The 27,936-nt window shown below is 41.2% G+C and overlaps 1 protein-coding gene across 1 annotated transcript; it reads right to left on the bottom strand.

Moving 5' to 3' along the window:
- Nucleotides 1–2,481: 2,481 nt before the first annotated feature.
- On the bottom strand, nt 2,482–27,936 carry ctdspl2b (CTD (carboxy-terminal domain, RNA polymerase II, polypeptide A) small phosphatase like 2b). Its single transcript, XM_060911218.1, has 13 exons — nt 27,757–27,936; nt 23,116–23,286; nt 22,901–23,027; nt 21,543–21,689; nt 21,173–21,388; nt 20,279–20,369; nt 19,830–19,941; nt 19,593–19,679; nt 14,760–14,822; nt 12,315–12,394; nt 8,180–8,306; nt 7,547–7,642; nt 2,482–5,648 (listed from the first exon to the last, which is right to left on the bottom strand). The coding sequence occupies exons 2-13, from the start codon at nt 23,260–23,262 to the stop codon at nt 5,583–5,585; spliced, it is 1,359 nt and encodes a 452-aa protein (XP_060767201.1). The 5' UTR covers nt 23,263–23,286; nt 27,757–27,936; the 3' UTR covers nt 2,482–5,582.

Genomic DNA, 27,936 nt, shown 5'->3' with positions numbered 1-27,936 from the left:
ACCCTTTGACTGAAAAATAAAAAAGGAAAACTGCTAATAAAAAAAACTCACTGGGCTCTAATAACAGCCTATGAATTAAAAACGTCATTATTTTAATCCATCCCTGTCCCCATCCTGCAATTAGAACCCAAACAGACAGAGACGCACTTCAGGAAAAATAAATGATCGTAGAGAAAGACTTACCGAGTAAAGTGCAGGTTGTAAAAAGCGATAAACACGCAGAGCGGCGCATCTTCTACAACACAATCAAGAGCTCCTGAAATAAATCCTGAAGGTGTGAAACTGAAGTTTAGATTTATAGTTTTGTCAGCTCATTTAAACACTTTCTAAAATATATCTACACACACAGCATGAAAAGACATCGAGTCTCTTCCAGGGTCAGGTAGGTCCAGTCTGCAAAATGTGGCATTGAAGCTGAAACTGTGGCTCAGAGTTTATTTTGTGCAATGTGTGTGTGTTACATTGTGAAGTATTTCCTAACACACCCACCCCCCTCTCCATCAAACCCAACCCACAGCAGAAACCTAATTAAACCCAACAAGAGGAAGGAACAGGTGCGAACGGATTGGAGCGTCAGATCACGACTCTGAATAATTAAAGTCATTAATAAATTAGCATCTGCTTTAAGGCGGGACACACCTGAGCAAACATCTGAGACAATGCTTTCTGAGTAACACGCCGTGTGAGAGAGAGAGAGAGAGAGAGAGAAGTGTAATGAAGTGAAGACAGGTAATACTGTATAGACCTGGAGCATGTGATCAAAGAATCATCACCTGTGCATATCATTAACGTGACAACTTTAACGATTAACAGAAGAAAAAAAGAGCAAACTGTGCATCCTTAAAGCCATTTCTGTAAAAATCCATCACATTACTAAAACAGTTACTGTACACTACCGTTCAAAAGTTTGGGGTCACCCAGACAATTTTGTGTTTTCCATGAAAAGTCACACTTTTATTTCCCACCATAAGTTGTAAAATGAATAGAAAATATAGTCGAGACATTTTTCTGGCCATTTTGAGCATTTAATCGACCCCACAAATGTGATGCTCCAGAAACTCAATCTGCTCAAAGGAAGGTCAGTTTTATAGCTTCTCTAAAGAGCTCAACTGTTTTCAGCTGTGCTAACATGATTGTACAAGGGTTTTCTAATCATCCATTAGCCTTCTGAGGCAATGAGCAAACACATTGTACCATTAGAACACTGGAGTGAGAGTTGCTGGAAATGGGCCTCTATACACCTATGGAGATATTGCACCAAAAACCAGACATTTGCAGCTAGAATAATCATTTACCACATTAGCAATGTATAGAGTGGATTTCTGATTAGTTTAAAGTGATCTTCATTGAAAAGAACAGTGCTTTTCTTTCAAAAATAAGGACATTTCAAAGTGACCCCAAACTTTTGAACAGAATCCCAGTGTGTAGTTCAGATAAAAGATGAACATGTGATTAGTCTTACTAGATAGTTGGCTAAATACTTATTTAATTAACATAAAAGGTGAGAGATGGGCTTAAAGGAACAAAGCCGTGCTGAACGATTTGAACATTGATCTTTGTAATTAACATGATCTTTAACATCATTAAAGATTTATTTCACAATGAGGTTCTGAGTTGTGTCCCCCGCTCCACGGACATGTTACTCCATTTTCATTTTGTTTAACAGCTTCCTACATTACCCACAATGCTGTCAGGTTGAACCAGCAGGTATCATGTCACGAGTTACGTGTGTGTGTGTGTGTGTGTGTCTCGCAGATAGCCAGTGACGAAACAAAGCCCTGTTCGCCAGTAATCGCAATGAAAAGTGGCAAAAAATAAATAAATAATAATAATTAAAAAAAATACACACCTGTTGTGAAGGCTGCTCCCACTTTCTCTGCACCCCAACACACCAGAGACACACAACACAAGCAGCTTCATAGAAAGTGTTAACTGTTTCTCTCTTTTTTTTGGAAAGTAAGATACTTTGGCAAAAATTAAATATATTTTCAAAAAAAAAAAAAAGAAAAAAAAAAAAGACACCGAGTTATTTGGCTAAATAAATAAATAAATAAAACAAACCATGATTTTCTTTTTAATAAAAGTTAAATACCAGCCATTATTTGGCAGAAAATAAAAAACCTCAAAACAAAAGTAAGACATTAAGAGGTATTTGCCAAAGAAAAGAAAAAAGACAAACAGAAAGAAATAAGGAAAGGAAACAAAGAAAAAACAATGGAGAGAAAGAAACCATTCCACTGATGCCACCTTTCAGACGGCAACTTTTTAAAATATATATTTAACACAAATTTATATCAGACAAAAAAAAAGTCTCTCTTTATTCAGACCTACTGCTTTTAAGTTATGAACAACTTTACAAGTTCTGTTAAGATTTTAACAGTTCTGATTTAAATGGTGTTTTATATTTAAAAAACCCTGCATTAAATTAAAATAAATAAATAAAAAATAAATAAACACACCCCACACACATCTGGAACACAGTTTGGTTTGTGCAGAAAATCTGCCACGGTTAAAATTTAATTCAGGACTTTCCCACAAAAACAGCCAGGAATTCAGGTTGAGGGTGAATTGAACATACAAAAAAAAAAAAACCCACACAGTACAGTAAAGAGAAAAACAAACAGAGATAAATACATGTTCATTTAAAATTAACTGCTTTTTTTTTTAGATCAAAGATGAAAAGAAAAAAAAAAAGTTTGCTTACGTTAAGGATTTTCGCGTCACTGAGTGTTTTCTGTTCCAGCTTTGTGAGAAAAATGGAAAATAAGTCTCTTGGATTATTATGTGCCTGAAAAACTCTCGCAAATATTTACAGCTGAATTTTTGCACTCAGGACAAAAATCTCACACACAGCATGCAGGGAAAGGAGGGGGAAAAAAAAACCACCACAAAAAATAAAGAATGACTGCTGTTTTGTACAACACGCATTAATAAAATACACGCAATCCATTTGCATACTTTATGTAAGTGATTGTGAACTCTTTCAATGAGAAAGAATAGTACACACTTCCTTCCTTTCTTCTTATTTTTCTTTTTTAAAAATTGAGCAGGATCCTTGGGATCACTTCTCCTCCTGTATTGCTTTGCAATTATTTATTACAAATTTAAAACATTTTACAGAAGCTTTTTTTCCTACTATGGATTTCAGGGATTTTTTTTAAAAATGCACTTTGATACATGAAGGCTTTAAAGCTCATCAGATACGCAGTTAAACACTTAACAGCACAAACATTTTAGAATAAAATGCTAGAAATAAAATTAAAACCAAAACACTCATGAAGTTAATTTTCATATAAACCTTCAATTAGATACAAATTCATTACTGCAGCACCAAAATGTATAATTGTTTTTATTATTGCATTAAATTTAGACTTAACTCTGAATATTTTAGTGATTTAGTATTGCCTTCGATTTTAATTAGGATTTCTCAAGATTTCTAATTTCAAAAATTCTTCAACATGCTCACAAGATTACATTTCATATATATAAGTGCCTTAAAAAAAAATTGCAAATGGAAATTCAATCCTTTACCCTGGGGGTTTCCAAACTTTCTCCAGTTTAAAAAAAAATTAGGCACGTTAAACATTATTTTTAACTTTTGACCCACAGAACCCCCCCCCCCCCCCCCTTTTTATTCCAGCGGACATCATTTCTAAACAGAATAACTTTGATAAGGGCGAGTTATGATTTTCAAAACTGTAATAAAAATTATTATTTTTTTAAATAATCACGGACCCCTCGAATATGCTTCATGGATCCCTGGAGGTTGCAGAGATCCACGAACAAAGCAAAAAGTGCTTCTAAAGAAAAGCTAGCTCATCAACACTGTAAAAACAACATGTTAGTCAGGAACACGGTCACTGTATCGAATATTTGTGCCTTGTTGTGAGATTATTAGCCATTTTCTAGACATTTTTATTCATTTTATTAATTCCGCGCATGTGTGTTAAGTGGTGTCATTTGTTTTATTGGCAAATCATTTTGCTTCATTTAAAAAAAAAAAAAGTCTTGATTAGAGCATGCCAGTCGATGATGTTGCTACGACCCACGCACTCATGTGATGTGGGCGATTTCAGTTTGCGCGAAAAAAAACAACAACAAAAAAAACCCTCATGCTACTTTAGCTCTATTCCATTAAAAACACTTATTTACAAATGAATAGTAAACCGTCATGGACCATGAACACTGATTTAAAAAAATAGATATCTAATACAAAAAATAAAATAAAATAAAACCCACTTGATAAAAACGGTTTAAAAAAAAAAAGTGACCTCAGGTGGTGTTCTCGAAAATCATAACTTGGGTATGAACGACATGTACTGAAAGTGCAGCTGTCCAAATACTTCTAGAACACGTCATAACCTCCTCCAGGAAAACAGAGCAAGATATTTAGTCGTCACGGCCGCTTTAATAGGAACACTTGTACAGCTGCTCATTTGTGTAATTCCAATCAGACAATCAAATCATGTCAAACATCAGAATGAGAAAACGTCTGATCTCAGCGATTCTGACTGGAGCACGGTTGTTGTTTATACCAGACGGTTTGATTTGAGCATTTCAGAAATGTCTGATCTCCTGGGATTCTCCCTCTCTCTCACACACACTATGGTGCAAAAGAAACAACCGAAAACATCCAGTGAGGAGCAGCTGCGCAGATGGAAACAGCAGAACCTCCAGACTGCTCTGAGCTGAAAGGAAGCCTTTGATAAATCAAATAACTACTCTTTACAACCATGCGGAGCAGAAAAGCATCTCGAAACACGGCGGATCCTTGAGGCAGATGGGTTACGAGAGCACAAGACCACTACATACAGTAACCGAGACTCGAACAGTGGCGGGTTTCCCAAAAGCCTCAATGCTAAGAGCATCTTAACTAGGAGAGAGGGCGTTCACTGTGCTGCTCGTTCTACCATTTAACGATGATCTTTGAGCTACGATACTTTTGGGAAACAGCACAGACTGGGAAAAGAGCAAGAAATTTTTTTTTTTCCTCTTTCCAATCACTATAACTGAGCAGGGGTGCAAGTGTTCCTATTAAAGTGGCCAGTGAGTATTTAATCCACTTAAACATTTGGCTGGTCCAGACTTAAATCCCTAACTACACACTTGTCCTATCGGTTTCAGTGTAATTAATGAATAATACCCAAGTCACTGAAGAATACGCTTTAAGATGAATAACTGAAGAATAAAACCCAAAAGTTATGACTTTTTCCATTAAAAACTGAAACATCGTTCCACTGGAGCACCGACGGAAATAAAAAGAGGAGGATCCTGTTTAACACTGTGGACGCTCACTTCAGCGGATAAAGCGAGTGAAACGACAGGCCGAGCACATGCAGAACGAAACCAAACACTCCAAGTGCCGAGACTCGGAGAAAGGACACAGTCTCATTTACACATCTGTACAGCAGTTGTTGTTGTTTTTTTTTTTTTATAAATCCTGTTAAATCTTCTCTCTTTTTCCTCTCATCAGGAAATATAAAAGGCAACCATTTGTGTTTTAAAACAGAAGGCTGGTTTTCTGTCGTGCTCATCAGTTTTTCTGACTCGTGTTCGGTTGCAGACGTCCCAAGACTCGCGCTTCAGTCAGGAGGCAGCAGGTCGTGGAGACGAAAGCGCTCACGTACGTGTGGCCGCACATCCTCGTTCTAGAGAAGGCAAAACAAAATGACAAACGTGAGAAAAACCTGCGGTTTAAAAGGGGTGTAATGATCGGACGATCTGGAACGACTCGACGATTTAAAAATGAATCGAGGAAACAGCCAGTCAATCATTTATCGTTGAAAAAGGACAGAAAAGGTGTGTAAAAAATGTATAGTTTTAAATTGGTGTGTAATAAAATTGTACAGGTGAGGAAAGTTCTTTAATAACCTGTTAAATGATAAGCAGGTTTACTCCAAACCCTGAACAACACTGTCACTGATCGCTCCGCATCACAGCATAGTCAGGGTCATCGGAGGGAGACAGACAGGAAGGTAAGGAGATGAATAAGAGGGAGGGAGGGAGAAAGTGCACACAAGGAAGGAGATGGAGAGGAAGGAAAGAAGGGAGGGAGAGAGCAAAAGAGAAAAAGGAAGGAAATAAGGAAGATAAGGGAAGAAAGGAAAGAGAGGAAGGAAAGAAGGAAGAAAAAGGGAGAGAAAGAGAAGAGAGAGGACAGAAGGAATGGGGGAGAGAGAGAGGAAGGAAGGAGAGAGAGAGAGAGAGCACACGAGAGAAAGGAAATAAGGAAGAGAGATAGGAAGAGATGAAGGAAGGAAAAAAGGAGAGAAAGAGAAAGGAAGGAAAGAAGAGAAAGAGGGAGAGAGCAAAAGAGAAAAAGGAAGGAAATAAGGAAGAGAAGGGAAGAAAGGAAAGAGAAAGAAAGGAAGGACGGGAGAGAGAGAGCACGCGAGAGAAAGGAAATAAAGAAGAGAGATAGGGAGAGAGAGAAAGGAAGGATGGGAGAGCGCGCACACGAGAGAAAGGAAATAAGGAAGAGAGATAGGAAGAGAGGAAGGAAGGAAAAAAGAGGGAGAGAAAGAGAAAGGAAGGGAGAAAGCAAGAGAGGAAGGAATTGGAAGAAAGAGGGAGAGAGCAAAGGAGAAAAAGGAAGGAAATAAGGAAGAGAAGGGAAGAAAGGAAAGAGAGAAAGAGAAGAGAGAGGACAGAAGGAATGGAGAGAGAGAGGAAGAAAAGAAGGACGGGAGAAAGAGAGCATGTGAGAGAAAGGAAATAAAGAAGAGAGATAGGGAGAGAGAGAAAGGAAGGATGGGAGAGCGCGCACACGAGAGAAAGGAAATAAGGAAGAGAGATAGGAAGAGAGGAAGGAAGGAAAAAAGAGGGAGAGAAAGAGAAAGGAAGGGAGAAAGCAAGAGGAAGAAAGAGGGAGAGAGCAAAAGAGAAAAAGGAAGGAAATAAGGAAGAGGGGAAGAAAGGAAAGAGGAAGGAAAGAAGGAATGGAGAGATAGGAAGAGAGGAAGGAAGGAAAAAAGGGAGAGAAAAAGTTAGGAAGGAAGGAAGGAAGGAAGGAAGGAAGGAAGGAAGGAAGGAAGGAGAGCAAAAGAGAATAAGGAAGAGAAGGGAAGAAAGGAAAGAGAGGGAGAGGAAGAAAGGAAAGAAGGAAGGAAGAAAAGAAGGACGGGAGAGAGCGTGCAAGAGAAAGGAAATAAAGAAGAGAGATAGGAAGAGAGGAAGGAAGGAAAAAGAGGGAGAGAAAGAGAAAGGAAGGAAAGAAGGGAGAAAGCAAGAGAGGAAGAGAAAGAAAGAGGGAGAGAGCAAAAGAGAAAAAGGAAGGAAATAAGGAAGAGAAGGGAAGAAAGGAAAGAAGGAAGAAAGAGGGAGAGAAAGAGAAGAGAGAGGACAGAAGGAATAGAAAGAAAGAGAGGAAAGAAGGAAGGATTGAGGTCTTTTGTTTCACCCCAGTGCCAATAAATATGCCTCGACAGTTTTCCATCCAATATTCCAAAAATGAATTCTTGGGAAAAGTCGAAGCAGTAAAGCAGGAAGAGATTTCCTTCACTATAAAGCCTCAGTGTGTAACGAAGAGCTGCTGCGAGTGACGTACCAGCTCCACCAGCTTCTCCAGAAAAGGCACCAGCTTGAGGAGTTCGCTGTCGTTCTTATCCACAAACCAGCTCTCGATCGGGATCCCGTTAGACAGCTGTGATCAACAAACACCACGAGGATTTACTGAACTCACTGATGAACTTGCGAGTAAAACAAACAAACAAACAAACAAACAAACAAACAAACAAACAAACAAACAAACAAACAAACAAACAAACAAACTCCTACAGTCTGACTTCAGTCCAGAGTTTCTACCCGGATTACAACAAGCATGACTGTTGAAGAACATAATTAAAAAGACCTCATAATAAACAAACGTGTGAAAGTCACTTTTATTGCAGAATTATGTAAATAAAGACCTTGGCTTGGCCCAACTCACTTGAACCTCTGCTGAAGGTAATTACTGTTATTGAGAGATTACAATTAATTAAAAAGTATTATTGTGAAGAGCAACTCTGGGGAATTAAAAAATAATCTTAGGCTGATTTATTTATTTTACTAACATACTTCAAATCCAAGTTGGAGGCTGGCTTTATATCAAGGACCGTGACATCAACTCACCCAGGGGGCGGGGCTTATACGATACAACTTGTGCAAAAGATGTTTTATTTCCCAGCGAATGTTCTCTCACCTGATATGCAAACGCTTGCGGCGAGTTGTCAATAATGATGGTCTTTGAGAGATCTCTCCCAAGAATATTTAGATCTTTGATGTAGTTCCCCTGGACACAGACACAATGCTCGCGAAATAATCTGTGCCTGAAAAAACACAGTGGAAAGAAAAATGTATAGGTTTCCACGCCAGCACCAGGATAAGAGTGAATAACGCAGACAAACCAAAAAGAGTCGACACCTGAATATCACGTGGACCCTTCACCTGTCCGTCTGACCCGGATCTCACCTGCACTGCAATAACAGCCAGTGAAACAACCGCCACGCACCGGCACGAGGATTTTATTACCGCTGTATACCAATGCCATTTTTCCTCTTATATATTTATTTATGCAACCGTAGCATAATTACATGACGTTAAACTGTAAATGTAAGGCTTAGATTATTATTATTTTATTAAACCAACAATGTTCTCATTCTACGCGGTTTCTGTAATGTCACGTCAATGGTGCAACCGAACTTTGCGTATTCGTTACGGGCTTTCCTGGCGGTTTGCATGTAATGCATTTAAAGTGAAATTAAATGTCTGAATGTCAGAAGGTGTTTAATTAATATATCTTTTAGAACAGCAGCTCGAACCACAATTACAGGTTTACCTTAACACACCGTTATTGTTATCGTTTCTATAGTAACAGCTTGTTCACAGGGAATCCAGTCACCTGCATCTCCAATTAAGGATAAACAGATTTTTTAAATCTTTGTTGTTATTTCACAAAGAACAGTGTATGATCGTTGATATGATGAAGCATGACGTTATGTTAGGACAGGTTTGTGGAATAGTGTCAGGGACCTGGAGCGGTCAGTCAGTCGCAGTAGGAGGTTTTCCACCGCAGTAAAGTCCTCACGACAGAGGAGTTGGTTCTGTTATTAATTATAAAGAGGAACAACACACTTCAGGGCATGCTGTTAAAGGAAAATCATCATCTTTAAGATGGTAACACTAACTCTGCTTAAATCACACCACCCCAGTGTGGACTATTTCCCGTGAACAGCACTCCTCGTCGTGTGTTATTCCTGACTTAGCAGACTCACAGCCTGATTAGCAAACGGAGAAGAGCTTTGTTCATTAACACACAGCTGTCAGGTTTCGGTGTAATCAGGATTTAGGATATGGAAGTCAGGCTTTCGTCTAAACGGGGGAACAGGGGCGCTGCACCCCCTTACTCTCAGCGTGGGCCCCCTTACTGAAATGCCGACTGAACCCCAAGTCACACTTAGGCCATGCACTTATATGCTACTGCACAACATGCAATCTTTCTCAAAACGATCTTTTCTCCGTGAAAACATCCCAGCAACACCACATGACAATGTGTCTGATCATCAAATACGTTATAATTACTCCAAAAATATTCTAATCATAGTACAAACCCGATTCCAAAAAAGTTGGGACAAAGTACAAATTGTAAATCAAAATGGAATGCAATAATTTACAAATCTCAAAAACTGATATTGTATTCACAATACAACATAGACAACATATCAAATGTCGAAAGTGAGACATTTTGAAATTTCATGCCAAATATTGGCTCATTTGAAATTTCATGACAGCAACACATCTCAAAAAAGTTGGGACAGGGGCAATAAGAGGCTGGAAAAGTTAAAGGTACAAAAAAGGAACAGCTGGAGGACCAAATTGCAACTCATTAGGTCAATTGGCAATAGGTCATTAACATGACTGGGTATAAAAAGAGCATCTTGGAGTGGCAGCGGCTCTCAGAAGTAAAGATGGGAAGAGGATCACCAATCCCCCTAATTCTGCACCGACAAATAGTGGAGCAATATCAGAAAGGAGTTCGACAGTGTAAAATTGCAAAGAGTTTGAACATATCATCATCTACAGTGCATAATATCATCAAAAGGTTCAGAGAATCTGGAAGAATCTCTGTGCGTAAGGGTCAAGGCCGGAAAACCATACTGGGTGCCCGTGATCTTCGGGCCCTTAGACGGCACTGCATCACATACAGGCATGCTTCTGTATTGGAAATCACAAAATGGGCTCAGGAATATTTCCAGAGAACATTATCTGTGGACACAATTCACCGTGCCATCCGCCGTTGCCAGCTAAAACTCTATAGTTCAAAGAAGAAGCCGTATCTAAACATGATCCAGAAGCGCAGACGTCTTCTCTGGGCCGAGGCTCATTTAAAATGGACTGTGGCAAAGTGGAAAACTGTTCTGTGGTCAGACGAATCAAAATTTGAAGTTCTTTATGGAAATCAGGGACGCCGTGTCATTCGGACTAAAGAGGAGAAGGACGACCCAAGTTGCTATCAGCGCTCAGTTCAGAAGCCTGCATCTCTGATGGTATGGGGTTGCATTAGTGCATGTGGCATGGGCAGCTTACACATCTGGAAAGACACCATCAGTGCTGAAAGGTATATCCAGGTTCTAGAGCAACATATGCTCCCATCCAGACGACGTCTCTTTCAGGGAAGACCTTGCATTTTCCAACATGACAATGCCAAACCACACACTGCATCAATTACAGCATCATGGCTGCGTAGAAGAAGGGTCCGGGTACTGAACTGGCCAGCCTGCAGTCCAGATCTTTCACCCATAGAAAACATTTGGCGCATCATAAAACGGAAGATACGACAAAAAAGACCTAAGACAGTTGAGCAACTAGAATCCTACATTAGACAAGAATGGGTTAACATTCCTATCCCTAAACTTGAGCAACTTGTCTCCTCAGTCCCCAGACGTTTACAGACTGTTGTAAAGAGAAAAGGGGATGTCTCACAGTGGTAAACATGGCCTTGTCCCAACTTTTTTGAGATGTGTTGTTGTCATGAAATTTAAAATCACCTAATTTTTCTCTTTAAATGATACATTTTCTCAGTTTAAACATTTGATATGTCATCTATGTTCTATTCTGAATAAAATATGGAATTTTGAAACTTCCACATCATTGCATTCCGTTTTTATTTACAATTTGTACTTTGTCCCAACTTTTTTGGAATCGGGGTTGTAGATACACCGCCAGACAGTGCAAAAAACAATCAGAATTGGCGTTTTCCAGACCGAGGCGCCATGTTGTTTACTTGTCATGGCTGCTCTTGCGAGATTTGACATGGGTAAAGGCCAATTTATGCTGACAACGCGGTCCTCGCAGATGGCGTCTGCATAGCCCCCCCCCCCTTCGCAGACGCTCTGCGCGCACCTCCCAAAAATTGTGACCACAGCAGAAGCCTTGCAGACAGCATCGCAGACAAGAGGGCTCTGATTGGTCCACTCTACATCCGCTGTACACGCACTTCCGCTTCCCTACTTTCCCGGTTTGGTTTGTTTTCACGACCGCCATTTTTAAAAACACGAGCGAAGATGGAGCAGCACGAAGAGCGGTTGATCGAGGAAGTGAGGAAGTACGTACATCTATACGACTCCAATTCTAGTCATTATAAGTAACCGGAGGATAAACACTCCACTAACCACGCCCACCAACTACTCCTAGCGATTTCGCGACTTCGGGCCCCCTTGCGTTGTGGCGGTGAATAACATCACGCACGCCTATTACTCCCCGCTCAACGATAAATTACAACTGTCTGCGAAAAGCTATCTGCGAAAGCCTTGTCGCAAGAGCATGCAGAGGCCCTTACATACAAGGTCAACTGACTTGTAGAGCGAGATTTCTCGAGACTGAATGACCTTTCACCCACCGGCGTGGGAGTTTTTGACAGAAGTAGTTCGCGAGTTGTTTTTGTTGACACTTGGGCATTTAAAGATGTCATCCCAAGGCACGAAACGGAAGAAAGCCAAAGACTGTCCGGGGCAGAAGATGATTACTTCTTTCTTTTTCAATGTTGACAGACAATTTGTTACAATTCCCCTCTCAGATGGCCTCAGAATGCCCCATTGTAGCCTCAATTTTTCCAAGGCTTCGCACAGCGGAGGGGGGTGACGGACGGACAACCGGCACCATCCCGCTTCGCTCCCTCGCCATGGTGAGTGCCCTCTTACTAAATTTTTCTAGAAAAAACCCTGATGGAAGTGATATGTAAAGAGAGCTGCAGCAAAATTGACAGACGACCCCCCCCCCCAACAAAGAGTCTTAACAGTTTTGATAAAAATTACCCATGAAACCATAAACCCACTTACCGGACTAACTGTTTCTTTGGATCGAGAATGTTCAGCAACTTATCTGCGTAAACTTTCTTCGAAGCAGTGAAAAGAATGATCTGATGGAGAAAAAAAATAAACAAATGAAGTCTTGTTTTCAAATTACAGCTATTCAACACAACACATACTTTTTTTTATTTTTAAGCAGTGAAAAAAAAATCAGTCTATAAAAACATGCTTTTATTTAAAAGGACAGTAAAGCAACAACAACAAAACACCTTTTTTAGATGTAGTTAAAGGAGATACGCAGAACCATGGCCTGACTTTTCGTTTATAAATGCCTTGAGACCTCGAGAATGGCACAGGAATAGTTTTAAGCGTTAACGATAAATCTAATATAGTAATTTTTATGATTAAAGTGATTCATATAGGTAGCGGTCCGAGTGACTGACCTTGACATCTATGACGTCACAGTGGGAAGGCAATCTGTCTCGTCGCCATTTTCGCTACACTAAAACAGAGCTGACTGCAACTTCGAGCCTCCATTTTGAGCTAATTTATCGCCATGCCACATTGATGTGTTGCTGCAACACGACAGAAGGTGGATTTGCGTTGCATTCATGGCCCAAGAACCTTCAAACTGCAAAGATTTGGACGCGTTTTGAGAGAAATTCACGGACTGGGCGCCTACAGAGTGGTCTCTCCTCTGCTCTGTACATTTTACTGATGACTCGTACGAGACCTCTGATCTGTTGAGGAGCGTTGGCTATAAGCCCGTATTGAAATAGGGTGCAGTACCAACAATTAAAGGAAAAGAAAACTACAAGAAAAGGAAAGCAATCCAGTTGCACCAGTTCTCCCGGAGCGTGAGCCGAGCAGTAATAGCGGAGTACTCAGTATGGAGAAAATGGAGAATGAGTGGACCTAGTCTGGCTAACGTGACTTCAAAGCTCTGCGAGCATTTGGTCTGGCAAAGATATTAAGCCCAACCGTTTCCCAAAGGCGTGGTTGACCCGCCTCCCTGAAATGCCTCAGTTTGCTACTCGTCGAAGCCAGAAAAGGCTGTGACGAAGCTTAAACCAATCACATCACTCTTTCCTCTGACGCATGTGACGCGATGGAAACTGCTTGAGTAACAGGAAGAAGATAAATACCTCCAGGGCTGCTCTTTGCTCCGTTTTCAATGAGAACTTCCCGTTGAACGCTTTCAATACAGCATCTACCGCTGTGTCAAAGGCTTGCCGCTGCTCCATGTTCATAATGTTTCTAGTGAACGAAGCACTTCCGGCATAGATTCTGTAAACAATCTATGGCTTCCGGTCGCAGTTCTACTACGTCACTGCCTTGAACACGCCTCTACCCAGGGCCGTTGGAGATGCTCAAAGTTGATTGGCTCCCGATTTTTCGGGAGCTTGGAAGAGCTGTAGATAGCTTGCCTGGCCAGACTAAGCTCGCAACAGGCCCTCGTGTTGCGTCACGCTTAGGATGGGCGGGCCCAGGCTAGAGTGGACCAGTCTTCAGATTTCTCCGCTGGATATGCTCACCCCCCCACCACCACTCCTTGCCTCAGCAGCAATATCTCGCCCTTATGTGGAAGAAGCGAATGAACGAAGAACAGAAAGTCACACTGTTTCAAACCAAGCTCAGCCTTCAAGAAGCGAGAATACAGACGGGTAAGATGCGACTCTCATTTGTTTACATAACACTCACTGTTTACTTGCATTTAGATTAATACATGTAACTTGTATTGTGTGTTTAAGTTACCGGTATAAGATTATTTAATTTGCTTCAGAATGCGATTGTCTCACTTCATCTGATTATTTAATTAGTCTTTTACGTTTTATCAGTGAAAATGCATGCATGTATGTTGCATAAATTAGAACACCTATCCTGTTTTAATGAGAGTCACATGAGACTGTCAGTTCAATTCCATCCGATTCTCTAGACGGCTTTATTTCATAAGGTGGGGCCTCCGTGGCCGACGTGTTACTATCGGATTCACTTTCCGATGGTTCGAACTGATACAGTTCTACATGTATAGCAGTAGCACGTACAAACACTCCAATTTCAGGACTATCACAGTCAGATGTATTAAGTACTATCTGAGGAAACTCCAATAAATCCGAACGAAGAGGCCATGGCAACCGCTCTCGCCTGCAGAGTCTGGCTTTAGTCTATAGCCCCGGTTCCCGCTGTGACGTCACGCACTCAGGGCTGGCTGGCTCAGCGGAGCAGCTCTAACGCCAACTTCGCGGTCGATTTTAACTCTCGAAAATATCTATATTTTTTATTCCCAATTATGCAGCATACAAGAGTCAAGGATGGAGATACTATCCACTCAGAAACATATTTTAAAATAAAGGTTCTGTGTATCTCCTTTAAAATCTGAAGACTAATCTCAGACATTAACAGCATTTCAGTTCACACAGATCAACTTTTGTACAACCGTGTACTATGGAATTGACGAACGGGAGAAAAGACTACCTCGTAAATCTGAGACATCCGTTGGAGAAATTCTCTGAAGAACGGCCTCAACCGTACATAAACCTGTGGATAAAGGGAAAGAGAAAGAAAGTCAGGTCACATGCACAAAAATACGAGCACTAACAACAGAAACGGTACCCAACAGCATCACGGTTAAAATACATCGAGCGCTTGGGTGGGAACACGGATATTTACACAAGTCCAGAGAGTTATTTGAACTTTTCTGTGCCGTTGATATCGTAACTTAAATTCCTCATGATGTAGAAATGCACGATTACACAGACAGGCGTTTAGCAGACGATCTTATCCAGAGCGACGTACGACACACCCAGAGCAGCCTGGGGAGCAGTCGAGGGTTAGGTACCTTACTCAAGGGCACTTCAGCCATTCCTGCTGATCCACGGAACCGAACCAGGGACCTTTTGGTCCCAAAGCTGCTTCTCTAACCATTAGACCATGGCCTAATGAGCGCATCTGATTTTATTTCTTTAAATCGAGGACTAACACAAGAGGAAATGTTTGTCAGTGCGAAACAATTTCCTTCCGAAGGTGACTCTGTAGTAGGGCTGCACGATTATGGAAAAAATGATAATCACGATTATCTTGATCAAAATTATAATCACGATTATTAATCACGATTATTCTTGATGTTAGGGAAATCACTTAAATTTTATTTCACTATATTCAAACAAACAATATGAACAGCTTTCAGTGCAGAATGAAATTTAAAAGAGAAATTCTGATTTCCAAATGACAAATAAATTAAATTTATCCAAGAAATTACCAAAGGATGAAGGAACTGAAAACTCAATTGCAACAATTACATAGCATACAAGTTTTTAGCTAGAAAGACCAGCCTATCAACATGCTCTGGCTTTAAACATGAGCGAAGGCAGGTCACACCATTGCCTCCAGTGCTAAATACGCTCAATCTGTTACCTACTCTCACGCTATCACCCCTTGAAGAAGATACCGTCAGTGTTGCCAGACACTGCTGACGTTTTCCAGCCCAAAATATGTTTAAATCCGCCTAATCTGGCAACACTGGATACCGCTGCACTGAAGCTCTGCGCACTTGGCTTGCTTGCTTATTTAGGCGGAGTAATGAAACCTTACATATGTCGGTTCGCCCCCTAATGGTTTGGCGGAGTACTGGTCAAAAAGTGCTTGATCAGATATGCAGCAGAGCTCGCATTTTAAATGTAAATAAATCGCAGTTTTCATTTAATTTAATCGTGGCAGCCAAAATCGCGATTTTTGATTAAATTCGATTAATTGTGCAGCCCTACTCTGTAGTCATGGACACTGTAGTGATCATATACAAGGATTATTACTCTATCCACATTTACTGGATATGAGCAATCGCACGCTCTGATTGGCTACTCTACTACTAGGATATCAGCTCCTATACTGCGAGTAGAGAAAAAGAAACAAAATGGTGGCACTAAACCAACCGAGGGTGAAATAAAAACTCTACTCCAACCCTCCCCATAAATAATAAAAAAAATGCAACTAAAATATGGAATAAAAGTATTTGATGGTAAGAATGTCTTTTTTTAAATTTTTCAATAATTATTAATATAGCATTTTTCATAAATTGCTCCTGTCATTTCGCCGGTGTGTTTATCAGACCCTCCAGGATTTCGCGATGTTGCGATTTGCAACTTCAATGCAAATTCAACCAATCCCCGCGAATTCAGGGCAGTGTTGCAATTATATCCAATCACCGCAACTTTCCCGCAAATTTGACCAATCGTCGGTGACGTCGACAAACTACCTTCCGCCTTACTTCCGTGTATACATTCAAGAGAAGCAGCATGCGCGCAGTGTTGCCAGATTGGGTGGTTTTAAGTGCATTTTGGCAGGTTTTGAACATATTTTGGACTGGAAAACATCAGCAGTATCTGGCAACACTGCATGTGCGAGTCAGTGTTTCTGTAGGCTTAAATTCTGTTACTGAAAGTGTGTTATGTTTACAGTGAAGGACTGCGTGCACTTTACATTATTTTTTACTTAATACAAGAAATTAATGGATGCCAACATTTTTGCCAAAATGGTATTTTATTTTCCATTGTTTAGGCAGCTTCAGCATCATACTGTGAGATTCTGTTCAAACTGTTTTTTTCTTCTATGAAGCCTGAGCCATTTATTTTATTAGTTTATAATTATTGTTTAATTTAGTCTTCAGGAGAGACTGCCTGCACACAGTACTAGTATTAATAGTTTTTTTTCTTACATGAAAGCTGAGGCATTTATATTATATTTTAAGGTAACTTCATGTTGTGCTGTGAGGTTCTCTGCACTTTAACTTTTGAACCAACAGGTGCATTTGGATAAGTAAAGCCTATTTTTCTGCATTTTTGTAGTCCTGGTAATCTTTTATATTGGTAAAGTTGTTTATAGGACCATTTCTCAGTGTCTTTGTTTTTTTAATCAATAGTTTTTCAGTAATAACTTAATATTTAACATATCACTCAATTTTAATCACAAAAAGAGAAAATCGCAACAATTTCTCATAACTTTCACTTCCTCCCGCAATGTAATCGCAACAAAAACCTAAAAAACACCGCAACTTTCAGCGTAATTTTTTGGAAACCCCCCCGCAACATCAGACATTTTAGCCTGTAACAATCACAAAAAAGGCCTGCAGAATCCTGGGGGGACTGGTTCATACTCGAAGCGGAAATGATTTTGTTAGACAAGTTATTATCAAATTTGCAAAAAAATATAAAAATGTGGGGGCGGCACGGTGGTGTAGTGGTTAGCGCTGTCGCCTCACAGCAAGAAGGTCCTGGGTTCGAGCCCCGGGGCCGGCGAGGGCCTTTCTGTGCGGAGCTTGCATGTTCTCCCCGTGTCCGCGTGGGTTTCCTCCGGGTGCTCCGGTTTCCCCCACAGTCCAAAGACATGCAGGTTAGGTTAACTGGTGACTCTAAATTGAGCGTAGGTGTGAATGTGAGTGTGAATGGTTGTCTGTGTCTATGTGTCAGCCCTGTGATGACCTGGCGACTTGTCCAGGGTGTACCCCGCCTTTCGCCCGTAGTCAGCTGGGATAGGCTCCAGCTTGCCTGCGACCCTGTAGAAGGATAAAGCGGCTAGAGATAATGTGATGTGATGTGTGATATAAAAATGTGCCGATAGAATAAAAACAGTTATTCCACTCAATCTCGCTGTACGTAGCATATCAGGACCGACTATGATGTCTCTGTGGTTACGGCATGACGTTTGAGAGATGATCTGCAGCTCGAGAAACATTCTTCACCTTCATCAACAGTACGCAATTTCTGCAAAATCGTCATAACACCGATACATGATGTAGGACAGTGTACCACGAAGACATAATACTAGTACACTACTGAGACGAGATCTCGGAAAATAACTTCACCATGTTAAGGTGAGAAAAAAAAAAAAAACAGTCCTGATACTCATGGCCTTTCTGGACTTGTGTACATCTTCAGACCTTTTAGATCACCAGTAATTTTCCCAGACTTGTCTATTTAAATGGTGCATTAGCGCCCTCTCGTGGAATTCTTTTCCTAGCTGTCTTTCTCACTCTCCTTCGACAGAATGACACTAACTGAATCTGAAGGGAAAGAAACCTACACGTTGGAACACGTTGTAAGAGTGTGTCTTTTCAATGGACATGCCATGATCATTTCTAGACTTCTAGTAAAACAAATTTCACAATTTCTACTGGCTATGAATGAAAATAAGTCATAAATGAACTACATGTAAAAGTAAATCAAAAGTTGCAAATACGTAAAATCTGTTTACGCCAAGGCTTAACTGAATGAATGGACAGAGTATAATAATACAGTATCTCTCTAGATACAATAACAACAATCTGTATTTCTAATACCCTGTCCACACTAGGGATTTTGTACCGATACGAAACTACTTTCATACCACAACACCTGTCCACACTAGCAACTATACCGGTACTGTAGCGGTATAACTGTATCAGTACGAAACCCACAAATGTATGGGTTTCGTACCGGTACAGTATCGGTACTGTGGCGCTTCGCTGTAGTGTGGACAGATGAAGCGGCTCTGTATCGATACAAATATAATGCGCAAGCGCAATGAACCATTCCTACGTCTTCCGGGTTATTCATACAATACAATACGCACGTGCTTTCCAGCTGTAAATAAAACGTCAAAATGGCTCAAAACGACCGTGGAGCTACATGGAGCAAAGAAAGGGGGAAGAAAGGAGGAAGAGGGGAAAAGGGAGAGAAAGGGAGGGGAAGAGAAGGGAAGAGGGAGAAAGTGAGGGGGGAGAAAGGGAGATTCGTTTTCTTTGTTTCTTTCTCAACTGCCTCGCGCGCTTTATACGATTCGACTGAATAAATGACCACCAGAAATACAGACTGTACATTGACAACAAAAAGCACACACACGCGTTGTTTCATCCGCCATATTCTCGGAAGGAAGTTACTCGGTAACCACGGAAACATTTCACACACGTGCATTTCAACTACCGTGAAAGAAAACCGCAAACATTTCTCGCTAGTGTGGACAGATGCACTAAACTGTACCGCCATACTTTGTATCGATACAGTTATACCACTTTCGTACCGGTATAAGTGTGAACACAGCAAAAATCAGCTAGCTAGCCGAGCTAATACAAGTTAAAAATATAAATACCAAGACCAAGATCACCATCAAGTATCTTTAGACCTTCACAACGCTCAAATAATTCAGGATTAGATTCCCTGGTTGTTGTATATCTAAATTTAATTCAATTACATTTTTGTAAAAATAAATATCAGCTGAGCTCAGAGATATTTTATTAATTAATTATAAACACATTGAGCACCGTGATGGTTTCATTACCTGGTAAATAACATCTTGGAAAAGGACGGGAAATGTCAGTGCTGCATCTTCCAGCTCGTTCAGACTGCAATGAACTAAAGTTTCATCCTTCAAACAAACAACAAACAATTACACTGTTTAAAAAAAAAAAAAAATAGTGCATTTCTTTTTTTATTTAATAAGTATTAACTGCTGTAGTGTAACACATCAGATGTGTTGTTATGGGTGATTATCTATAACACTGTAGTTGATCCTTACGAGGTCTATGACGAGGGAGAACTCGGGCGTGCTGCGAGTCTTTAAGGGCAGGGCGGGTTTACGAGTTAGCTGCTCCTCGGTTAATGGCGGTATGTGCTTGATGAAGAAATACCTAAACACATCCAACACAATCTAAAATAAAACTTGCAAATATCTAGACATGATACAAAGAACTAGAACAGACTGACAGATTGAGAAAATTCCAGTCCAGACTCAGGCTGCTGGATAGCTAACTGCTAATGAACGTATAACATTATCATAATGCCAGCATAAGGTTACCGTAACAACCAAACCCACTTTATTCCTCACTAACATGAGCTGAGATATGACAGCTGGCCAGCTTCGTCCACGTTTCTAGGTCATGTGTCTGATTAAACGTCAGATGTTAATTAGTCCAAAGCTGTGGTGTGTACTGAATGACATCACTATCGGAGTGCAGCGGTACTCACGGGTCAAACACCTCCCAGTCCTCCTCACACGAGGGGTCGGGGACGCAGGCAGGAACCTCTACATAACCGCTGACTGAAGGATATCCTGCAGCTTAACACAGACAGACAGACTGATAAACAGACGGACAGTTATACTGAGAAACAGAGAGACAGACACTCAAAGTACGAGACAAACCCGAAAAGGACAGACAGACAGACTCAAAGAGATGGAGAGACACTCATGAATAAAGAAAGACAGATCGGAAAAGAGAAAAACAGGCAGAACAATAAAGAGGTGGAAAGACAGACAAACTGACAGATAAAAAAAGACAGAGGTAGGTAGAGAGAGAGAGAGAGAGAGACAGCCAGAAAGGCCCCCCCCAAAAAAAGAGAGAAAACAGAAAGGGACGGACGGACAGACGGAGAAAGGGACGGACGGACAGACGGAGAAAGGGACGGACGGACAGACGGAGAAAGGGACGGACGGACAGACGGAGAAAGGGACGGACGGACAGACGGAGAAAGGGACAGACGGACAGACGGAGAAAGGGACAGACGGACAGACGGAGAAAGGGACAGACGGACAGACGGAGAAAGGGACAGACGGACAGACGGAGAAAGGGACAGACGGACAGACGGAGAAAGGGACAGACGGACAGACGGAGAAAGGGACAGACGGACAGACGGAGAAAGGGACAGACGGACAGACGGAGAAAGGGACAGACGGACAGACAGACCGACAAGCAAAGAAAGAGACAAACAGACAGATGAAAAGAGAGACAGATGGACAGACAAGACAAAAAAAAAAAAAAGAGGCGAACAGACAGACGGCCAGCCAGCCAAAGAGATGGACAAAAAGACAGACAGACAGACATAGCTAAGGCCACTGCTCCTCCAGAAGCTCTAGTTCTGTACCCGTGAGAGGAGGCAGATCAGCGTGAGTGACCACATCCTCTTCCTCGTCCCCTCTCTCGGCGTGGCTGTGGTAGGGGGACATGGCACTGGGGTAGGAGGGGGCACACTGCCCCGGCGATGATGTGGCAGTGCCCATCGGCATCTCCTCCACCTGCTCCATATCCAGCTGCTTTATGATCTCCTCCGCCTCCAGGGCCTGACCCGGCAGGTCCAAACCTAACAGATGATCATTGTTGGAGTCATGCGTGAGACAGAACATCTCAGGATTCATCAAATATCACCGAGTCAGACAGCAGAACAAAAACCCTCATAGAAAAAGTTCTGCAGTTATTGTGACCTGAGAAGGTATGGATGCGTGTGAACACCTCACCTGTTCTGTTGGCTGGGGAGAAGTAGTTAAAGACCGGAGAGAAGACGGTTCCCAGCAGGGTGGTTCGGGGAGGACTGTCCAAAGCATCTCCAGCCTCCAGCTTCACGCTGCTTTTGGCCTGTTTACTCGCGTCATGGTTCCTAGTTTCTGTGTGTCAGCGTTTTGGAGGTAAAAGAGGAATAATGATCACGTGACTGAAAGCTACAGAAGGTTAAAGATTTCCACAGCTGCAGAAAGACATGTGATGGTATGAGCTCACTGAGTGTAGACAGGGTATCTGCACATTTCTGATAACCAAAAATAATACTTTTTAAGGCCATTTTAAGACCTGTGAGAATAAAAAATAAGACCACTACCGCGGGGAAAAAATATTTTTAAAAAATCAGACTCTAGGCTATTATGGTCAAAGCATATTTATATTTTAATCAGTGCATCTCCAGTTTACGAACAGAATCTTGTCTTTCCCACAAGTAAACGATTTTGCATATTCAGAATCAGGGAACATTACCCTGAAGACGGTGCCCACGTCTTCGTTCGAACTGTAGGAGTGGTGTCGGTCAATCATTTGCAGAACCCACAGTATTTCAGCCTTAAGTGTAGCGGTCGAGGCGAAAGCACCGAAGGCACTTGTGCTGGGAGAAGTAGGCACCGAAGGGAAAGTGGGCTTTGCGCTAACGTTTGCAACCGGTGCTGCAAACATCTGCATGGGAACTGTTGTTACCTGACTGGCGGCAAAGCGTTTATGCTTTTCCCCTTTCATGTGAGCGTCAAGGGCAGTAGAGCCCATTGTTCCCAACTTTGTGTCTTTCTTGCAGAGTTTACACCGAGCTTCATTTTCGGACGTTGCTTTTGACAACCAACCGCTATATTTCTGGTCCTCAAGCCACTTGTCCCTAAACTTACACTTCCCCATCCTACATGTCTGCCACGCTAAAGAAACCACTTCTTCGTCTTTTCCCACAACACTATAAGGAAAACACCGCCCCCTAAGTGTTGTGTGACGCCTGTACTTTTAGGTACAGAGCGGTCTTTTTGCCATCTTCTTGTTACACACTGACGTGCGCTGTTTGAACAACGTTAGCACGGGAAAAAAAAAAAAACGTACAAACATATATTTTTGTGCCCCGATGAAATTTAATGCCACCCATATGAAAATTAATGCCACACTTCGAAATATTAGCAAAATATAAGGCTATTTAAGGCCTTAAACGCCATATACTGTATATCAGACTTTTTAAGGATCCGCGGACACCCTGGTAGACTGTTTTCAAGCGAACCTCCATAAGTGCAACTCATGTATCGTGCAATGCCTTCTGGGTAAATTCATCTAAAGAGCTTGATTTTATCTGGCACCTCACCCTGACTGGCAGAACGGCTCCTGCGTCTGACGCCTTTCCTACAGACGCTGGCGCTTCGAGGGGACGAGGTGATGAGGTCACAGGACACACGACTCCTCTTAGCTCCTCCTTGTTTCTTCTGTTCCACCTGAAATCCCAGGTGAGAAAAAAAAGAGTCGACTCACTGAACAGAATGAAATCAGTACTGAGAGAAGAAAACGTGTCACGATGTTTACCTTCACTGCATCGTGATGGATGACGGTCTTCAGAAGGCCCTTTCCTAAGAGCGAGCACTGCGATCGTCTGCGTTTGGGTTTCCAGGCTTGCCGACGGAGGCGAGACGGGTTTGGCGGCTGAGATGCTTCACGCATTCTCAGCTTCATCTTGTTTTACGGTCACATCTAAGACTGAAATTGACAGCGGTGAGATTTACAGGAGGATGCGACAGGATGCTGTAATAATAATAATAAAAAAAAAAAGTTTCAAAGTCTGGAATCAAGTTGTTTGGGACTCGGACCATGACGCGTTACTAAACAAGAACATGAAAAGACGTCTATCATGTCCAGATGTCCATGAAGAATTTCTGTCAGATGGATGAAACTGAAGAAAGAAAAGAAAATCAGAAGCAGGAACGCAACGTAAAAACCGAACCAAAGCCTTCCTGAAGTGAACTTCCTTTAAACAACACAGCACTGTATCTGGAAAGGGAGGCGGGAAATGGGCGGAGATCAGTAAATTAATTCCAGACCGTTGTACTGGTCCAGAAAATGTGTCCGAAGAACTTGAACCTTTTCCTGTCTGAAAATAAATAAAGCCCCAAAGCTCAAGACACACCATTACAACTGAGATACATGTTACAGGTCCAAAAAATATATATTTCAACGTAGGTGATTTTTTTTATTTTTTATTTTTTTTTAAACCTGGGTTAAAATTTTTAACCTAGTTCATAATTTCCAACCCAGGTAAAATGTTGGATTATCTAAAAGGAATTTTCCATCACTTCTCTTGTCTCTCTTTCTTCCATCCACTTCCTCTTGTCTGCCTGTCTGTCTACCCAATTATCCTTTTTTTTTTTAAACATCTTTTCATACTTAACTGGGATTCGAACACAACACCTTAAAAATACAAAAGTCTTCCCAAATCGTAGCCCAAGACATAGTAAGTCTCCTTACTACAAGAGCAAATTATGAACTGGGTTAAAAATTCTCACCTAGGTTGAAAAATTCCACCTGACCTACAATTCTGACCTGCAGCATCTACAAAACAACCCACTGAGGTTCAGAGGTTTGATGTACAACAAAGGGTTTCATAATTTTATTATTTTACTGAAGTGATCACAGATCACGGGGTGCAAACATCACGAAGAAAAAAAAATCCGAGCCGGCTTTTTCTACCAGGGAAATTTAATTTGCGTCTCGCTGAAAAAGCTAGTGGTCAAAAGTCGCTGAGATGACCATCAACTCCTTCCATACGATAGATCTTCGAGTTATAGATGTTATAATGAATGAGTTTTATATCGTGATGCAACTACACTTATTAAAAACCTTCTTGGAGGAGGACGAAACCAAACTTAAAAAAAAAAATCAAAACCAGAAAACAAAACCAGTTTAAAAAAAAAAAAAGTTAAAATATTATTATTAAATAGAATCTGTACCTTCCTTCTACACAGACAATAATACTCAAGATTTTGCATTTCACGTCTTTGAAAATGGTATTAAATATTCTGAGTGCAGCGTTTAATTCTTTGGCTAAAACTCCACAATACTTGAATCACAACTGTCCATCAAGTGTGCTCATTAAAATATTAGGCCACACCCATGTACACTACTTGGGGTTTTCTGAGCCTTATTTTTTTTTATTTTTTCAAATTAAACGGAGGGCGGCACGGTGGTGTAGTGGTTAGCGCTGTCGCCTCACAGCAAGAAGGTCCGGGTTCGAGCCCCGTGGCCGGCGAGGGCCTTTCTGTGTGGAGTTTGCATGTTCTCCCCGTGTCCGCGTGGGTTTCCTCCGGGTGCTCCGGTTTCCCCCACAGTCCAAAGACATGCAGGTTAGGTTAACTGGTGACTCTAAATTGAGCGTAGGTGTGAATGTGAGTGTGAATGGTTGTCTGTGTCTATGTGTCAGCCCTGTGATGACCTGGCGACTTGTCCAGGGTGTACCCCGCCTTTCGCCCGTAGTCAGTTGGGATAGGCTCCAGCTTGCCTGCGACCCTGTAGAAGGATAAAGCGGCTAGAGATAATGAGATGAAATTAAACGGAGTGGTGTAGTGGGGTATTTTTTTAAATAAATAATTGGGAAATTTTTCCCCATTTAAACTTCACTGGATGTTAAAATAAACATTTATGGTTTATATAATACAAGCACGTTACACCAACACCATATTGCTTTAAAGCTGAGGAAAAAAAAAAAATTCATTGAATTAAAGTGAGACGGCCTTTCGATTTCATAAAATCGGTGAAATTTAGTTCCCTCTGAAATGTGGTCATTGTGATATCTGTTTATTTCTGTAATATCTCACAAAATATCAGGCCATTCTGTGGTTGGGAAGTTATTTAATTAATTTGAGGGGATTAAAGCAAATAATGTTCATGAAATCACTCGCTTCGTGCAGTCAAGCAGACAGAGGAAGTCCGTGTGTGTGCGCATGCGCAGGTTTCCCTTTGAGCGTGCACTGACAGTTCCATCATTCTGTCGCTAAACGAACAGCTGATCACACCGGGGTGCTCGCTGAGCGCCGATATTTATTAGTTTGGTCCTGCGTTTCCTTTCCTTCGTATAGAACATAACGTCTTATTTTTTTCGCAGTGCGGTTTCCATCAAATCCTGCGCTCTGATTGGCTGGCAAGTGGGTCCGTATCCTATGGTACGGACCCCAGTTACGGACCTCTGGCGACTCACTCGTTCACAACAACAACAAAAATAATAGCATTTTTTGTCAACATTTATCTTTTTTTAAAATAAGATTTATTTATAAGATTATCAAAAATCTTATAAATTTTTGCCAGCATTTCTCAGGAGAATAGCATTAATTTTACAGCATGGATAGCGATAACGACAGTGTTCACAGCGAAATCGAGTTTTACTACCCTGAGGAAGAAGAAATAAAAGAAAACATTTCAGGAGAAAGATAAAAACCTCTAACTTGCTAACGTCAAGCAAAAACATGGCTGAATTCTGAATGACTCAATTTTGTATAAATAGGGGACTACATAGGCGGCAAAATGTAGTTTTTTTCCTGTCATGGAAGTGCACTTGTATACCGAGGAGGAAGCAATTTGCGTTACAGCCGTGAATGAGGATTCAAAATGGCGGCTCGGCTTTCCCTTTCAGGCGCTCTCGTTTTCTGTTAGAATTTGGTAAAGAAAAAATAAATATATTATTTACCAGCTTAAGGTCGGTCCGTATGGTGAAATACCGTGACCTTGGCCTTGAATACTGGCCTCGGCTCTCAAGACCTCGGTCACGGTATTTCACGATATGGACCTCCCAGCTGGTAAATAACATTTCTTCTCACTTTCCATTACTGTAGTCAGTCTTTCACGTTTCATTCACACACTCACATCCTCCATTTTTCCTCTCCTGCTTCAAATTTGCATCCCACAATGCCTTGCGTGAACAGGGAAAGCCCACCACGTTATACATGACGTAGTATCTTGTATTGGGTCATGGTGAAGCAGGAAAAAATAGCGGAGAACTTCGGGCCACGTGGAGATAAATTCATTAATTGTTCTATTTTTAAAAAAAACTAATAAAATTGGAAGTCTGTGCCTTAAATTCAGTATCTTTCGATCCACTAAACAAAAATAATTGGGTGTCGGGGAAAATTCTTTTTAATGACCTACACCTGAAAAATCTGAAAGGCCATCTAGCTTTAAGTTAAAGGCCTCGATGATGCATTTAAATTCTGACGTCTTCAAAATGAGACCAGATATCCGCTGGCGGGAGAGCAGAGTCTGCCATGTTCGCCCACACCGACTTGTTTTGGTCAAAAGTAGGTCAAACACACCCCCTGGTGGTCACGTGATATCATTGTTCATCTGCTTCGGCAATCTCCGGAATCGTAAAATGCGTAACGCTTTTCATCTCAGGAAAACATTTACACACAGGATACACAGTGTGTGCGCTGCAGCAAAACATCTCAAAACTCCAAAAGCAACAGAAATAGAACATTTTACCCAGAATTCAACTTTACAATCTGAAATTATTTTTTTTTTGTCCATACCCCTAATCCCACCCATGTTCTCATAGCTCCACCCCCAGGATCAACACCTTTATAAAATTACTGACTGCATCCCAACACAAACTTTACGGACCGGAAATTAGTTTCCCAATCCCTCTTAGTTCTCTCCGCCACTTGATTCACTTTTGCCAAGACTCCAACTTAATCCTGTGTTTCGATATCCTACATATTTTTGAAGATATTTGTACAAGTAAAGAATAAAAAAAAAAATCGCCTATTGCACCTTTAAAGCCAATGTTTAGTGATGCAGAACATATTTCTTTAGTAGAATTGAACCAGTTTGACACCTAATTACAGTAAACTGTCTTCTATTTCTATTCCTAACCATAAAATAAAATAATACAAAGAGTTAAGAATGTTTAGCAGCCCTTCCCTAATAAACAGTTTAATAAAAGGTAAAACAATTACAACACATTAGTGGAATATACTCATAAACTCAGGGCTCAGCTGCTTTACTGTGTAATTTATTATTTAGATAAAATTACACTCCATAACCCGGGAATGCAAACCGGTTTTCCAAAACCAATCCGAATGTAAATGTGGAAATGTTTTAAATAAACAGCCATAAGCCGGTTAGCATGAGCAGCACCACAGCCGCCGAGCAGCAGGAAATCAGTGAAAAACACCATGAACTCACTGCTGAAGCCCGGAAACCTGCCCCCGGCTGCCGCAGAGACGATCCCAGCACCGGCTTGTTTTATTTAAAGCCGGTTTCTTGTGTTTTGTTCTGATTAATTTAGGTTTTATTCACTGCACCACTAGTCGCCATTTCCCGCCTCCTCAGCCACACAGCGGACTGCAAGGAACCCGGATGAAG

Source organism: Neoarius graeffei, chromosome 27 (genome assembly GCF_027579695.1).
Source record: "Neoarius graeffei isolate fNeoGra1 chromosome 27, fNeoGra1.pri, whole genome shotgun sequence".
NCBI lineage: Eukaryota > Metazoa > Chordata > Actinopteri > Siluriformes > Ariidae > Neoarius > Neoarius graeffei.
The sequence above is the reverse complement of the archived record's forward strand: the minus strand, read 5'-3'. Positions and strand labels throughout refer to the sequence as shown.

Excerpts from the sequence above, each read along its gene's own strand:
- ctdspl2b (XM_060911218.1), bottom strand. The coding sequence starts at position 23,262 with ATGAAGCTGAGAATGCGTGAAGCATCTCAGCCGCCAAACCCGTCTCGC. Across the intron at positions 8,307-12,314 it reads CCAAAGAAACAGTTAGTCCG|GCACAGATTATTTCGCGAGC; the intron begins GTAAGTGGGTTT and ends GTGTTTTTTCAG. Across the intron at positions 7,643-8,179 it reads CGCAAGCGTTTGCATATCAG|CTGTCTAACGGGATCCCGAT; the intron begins GTGAGAGAACAT and ends TGTTGATCACAG.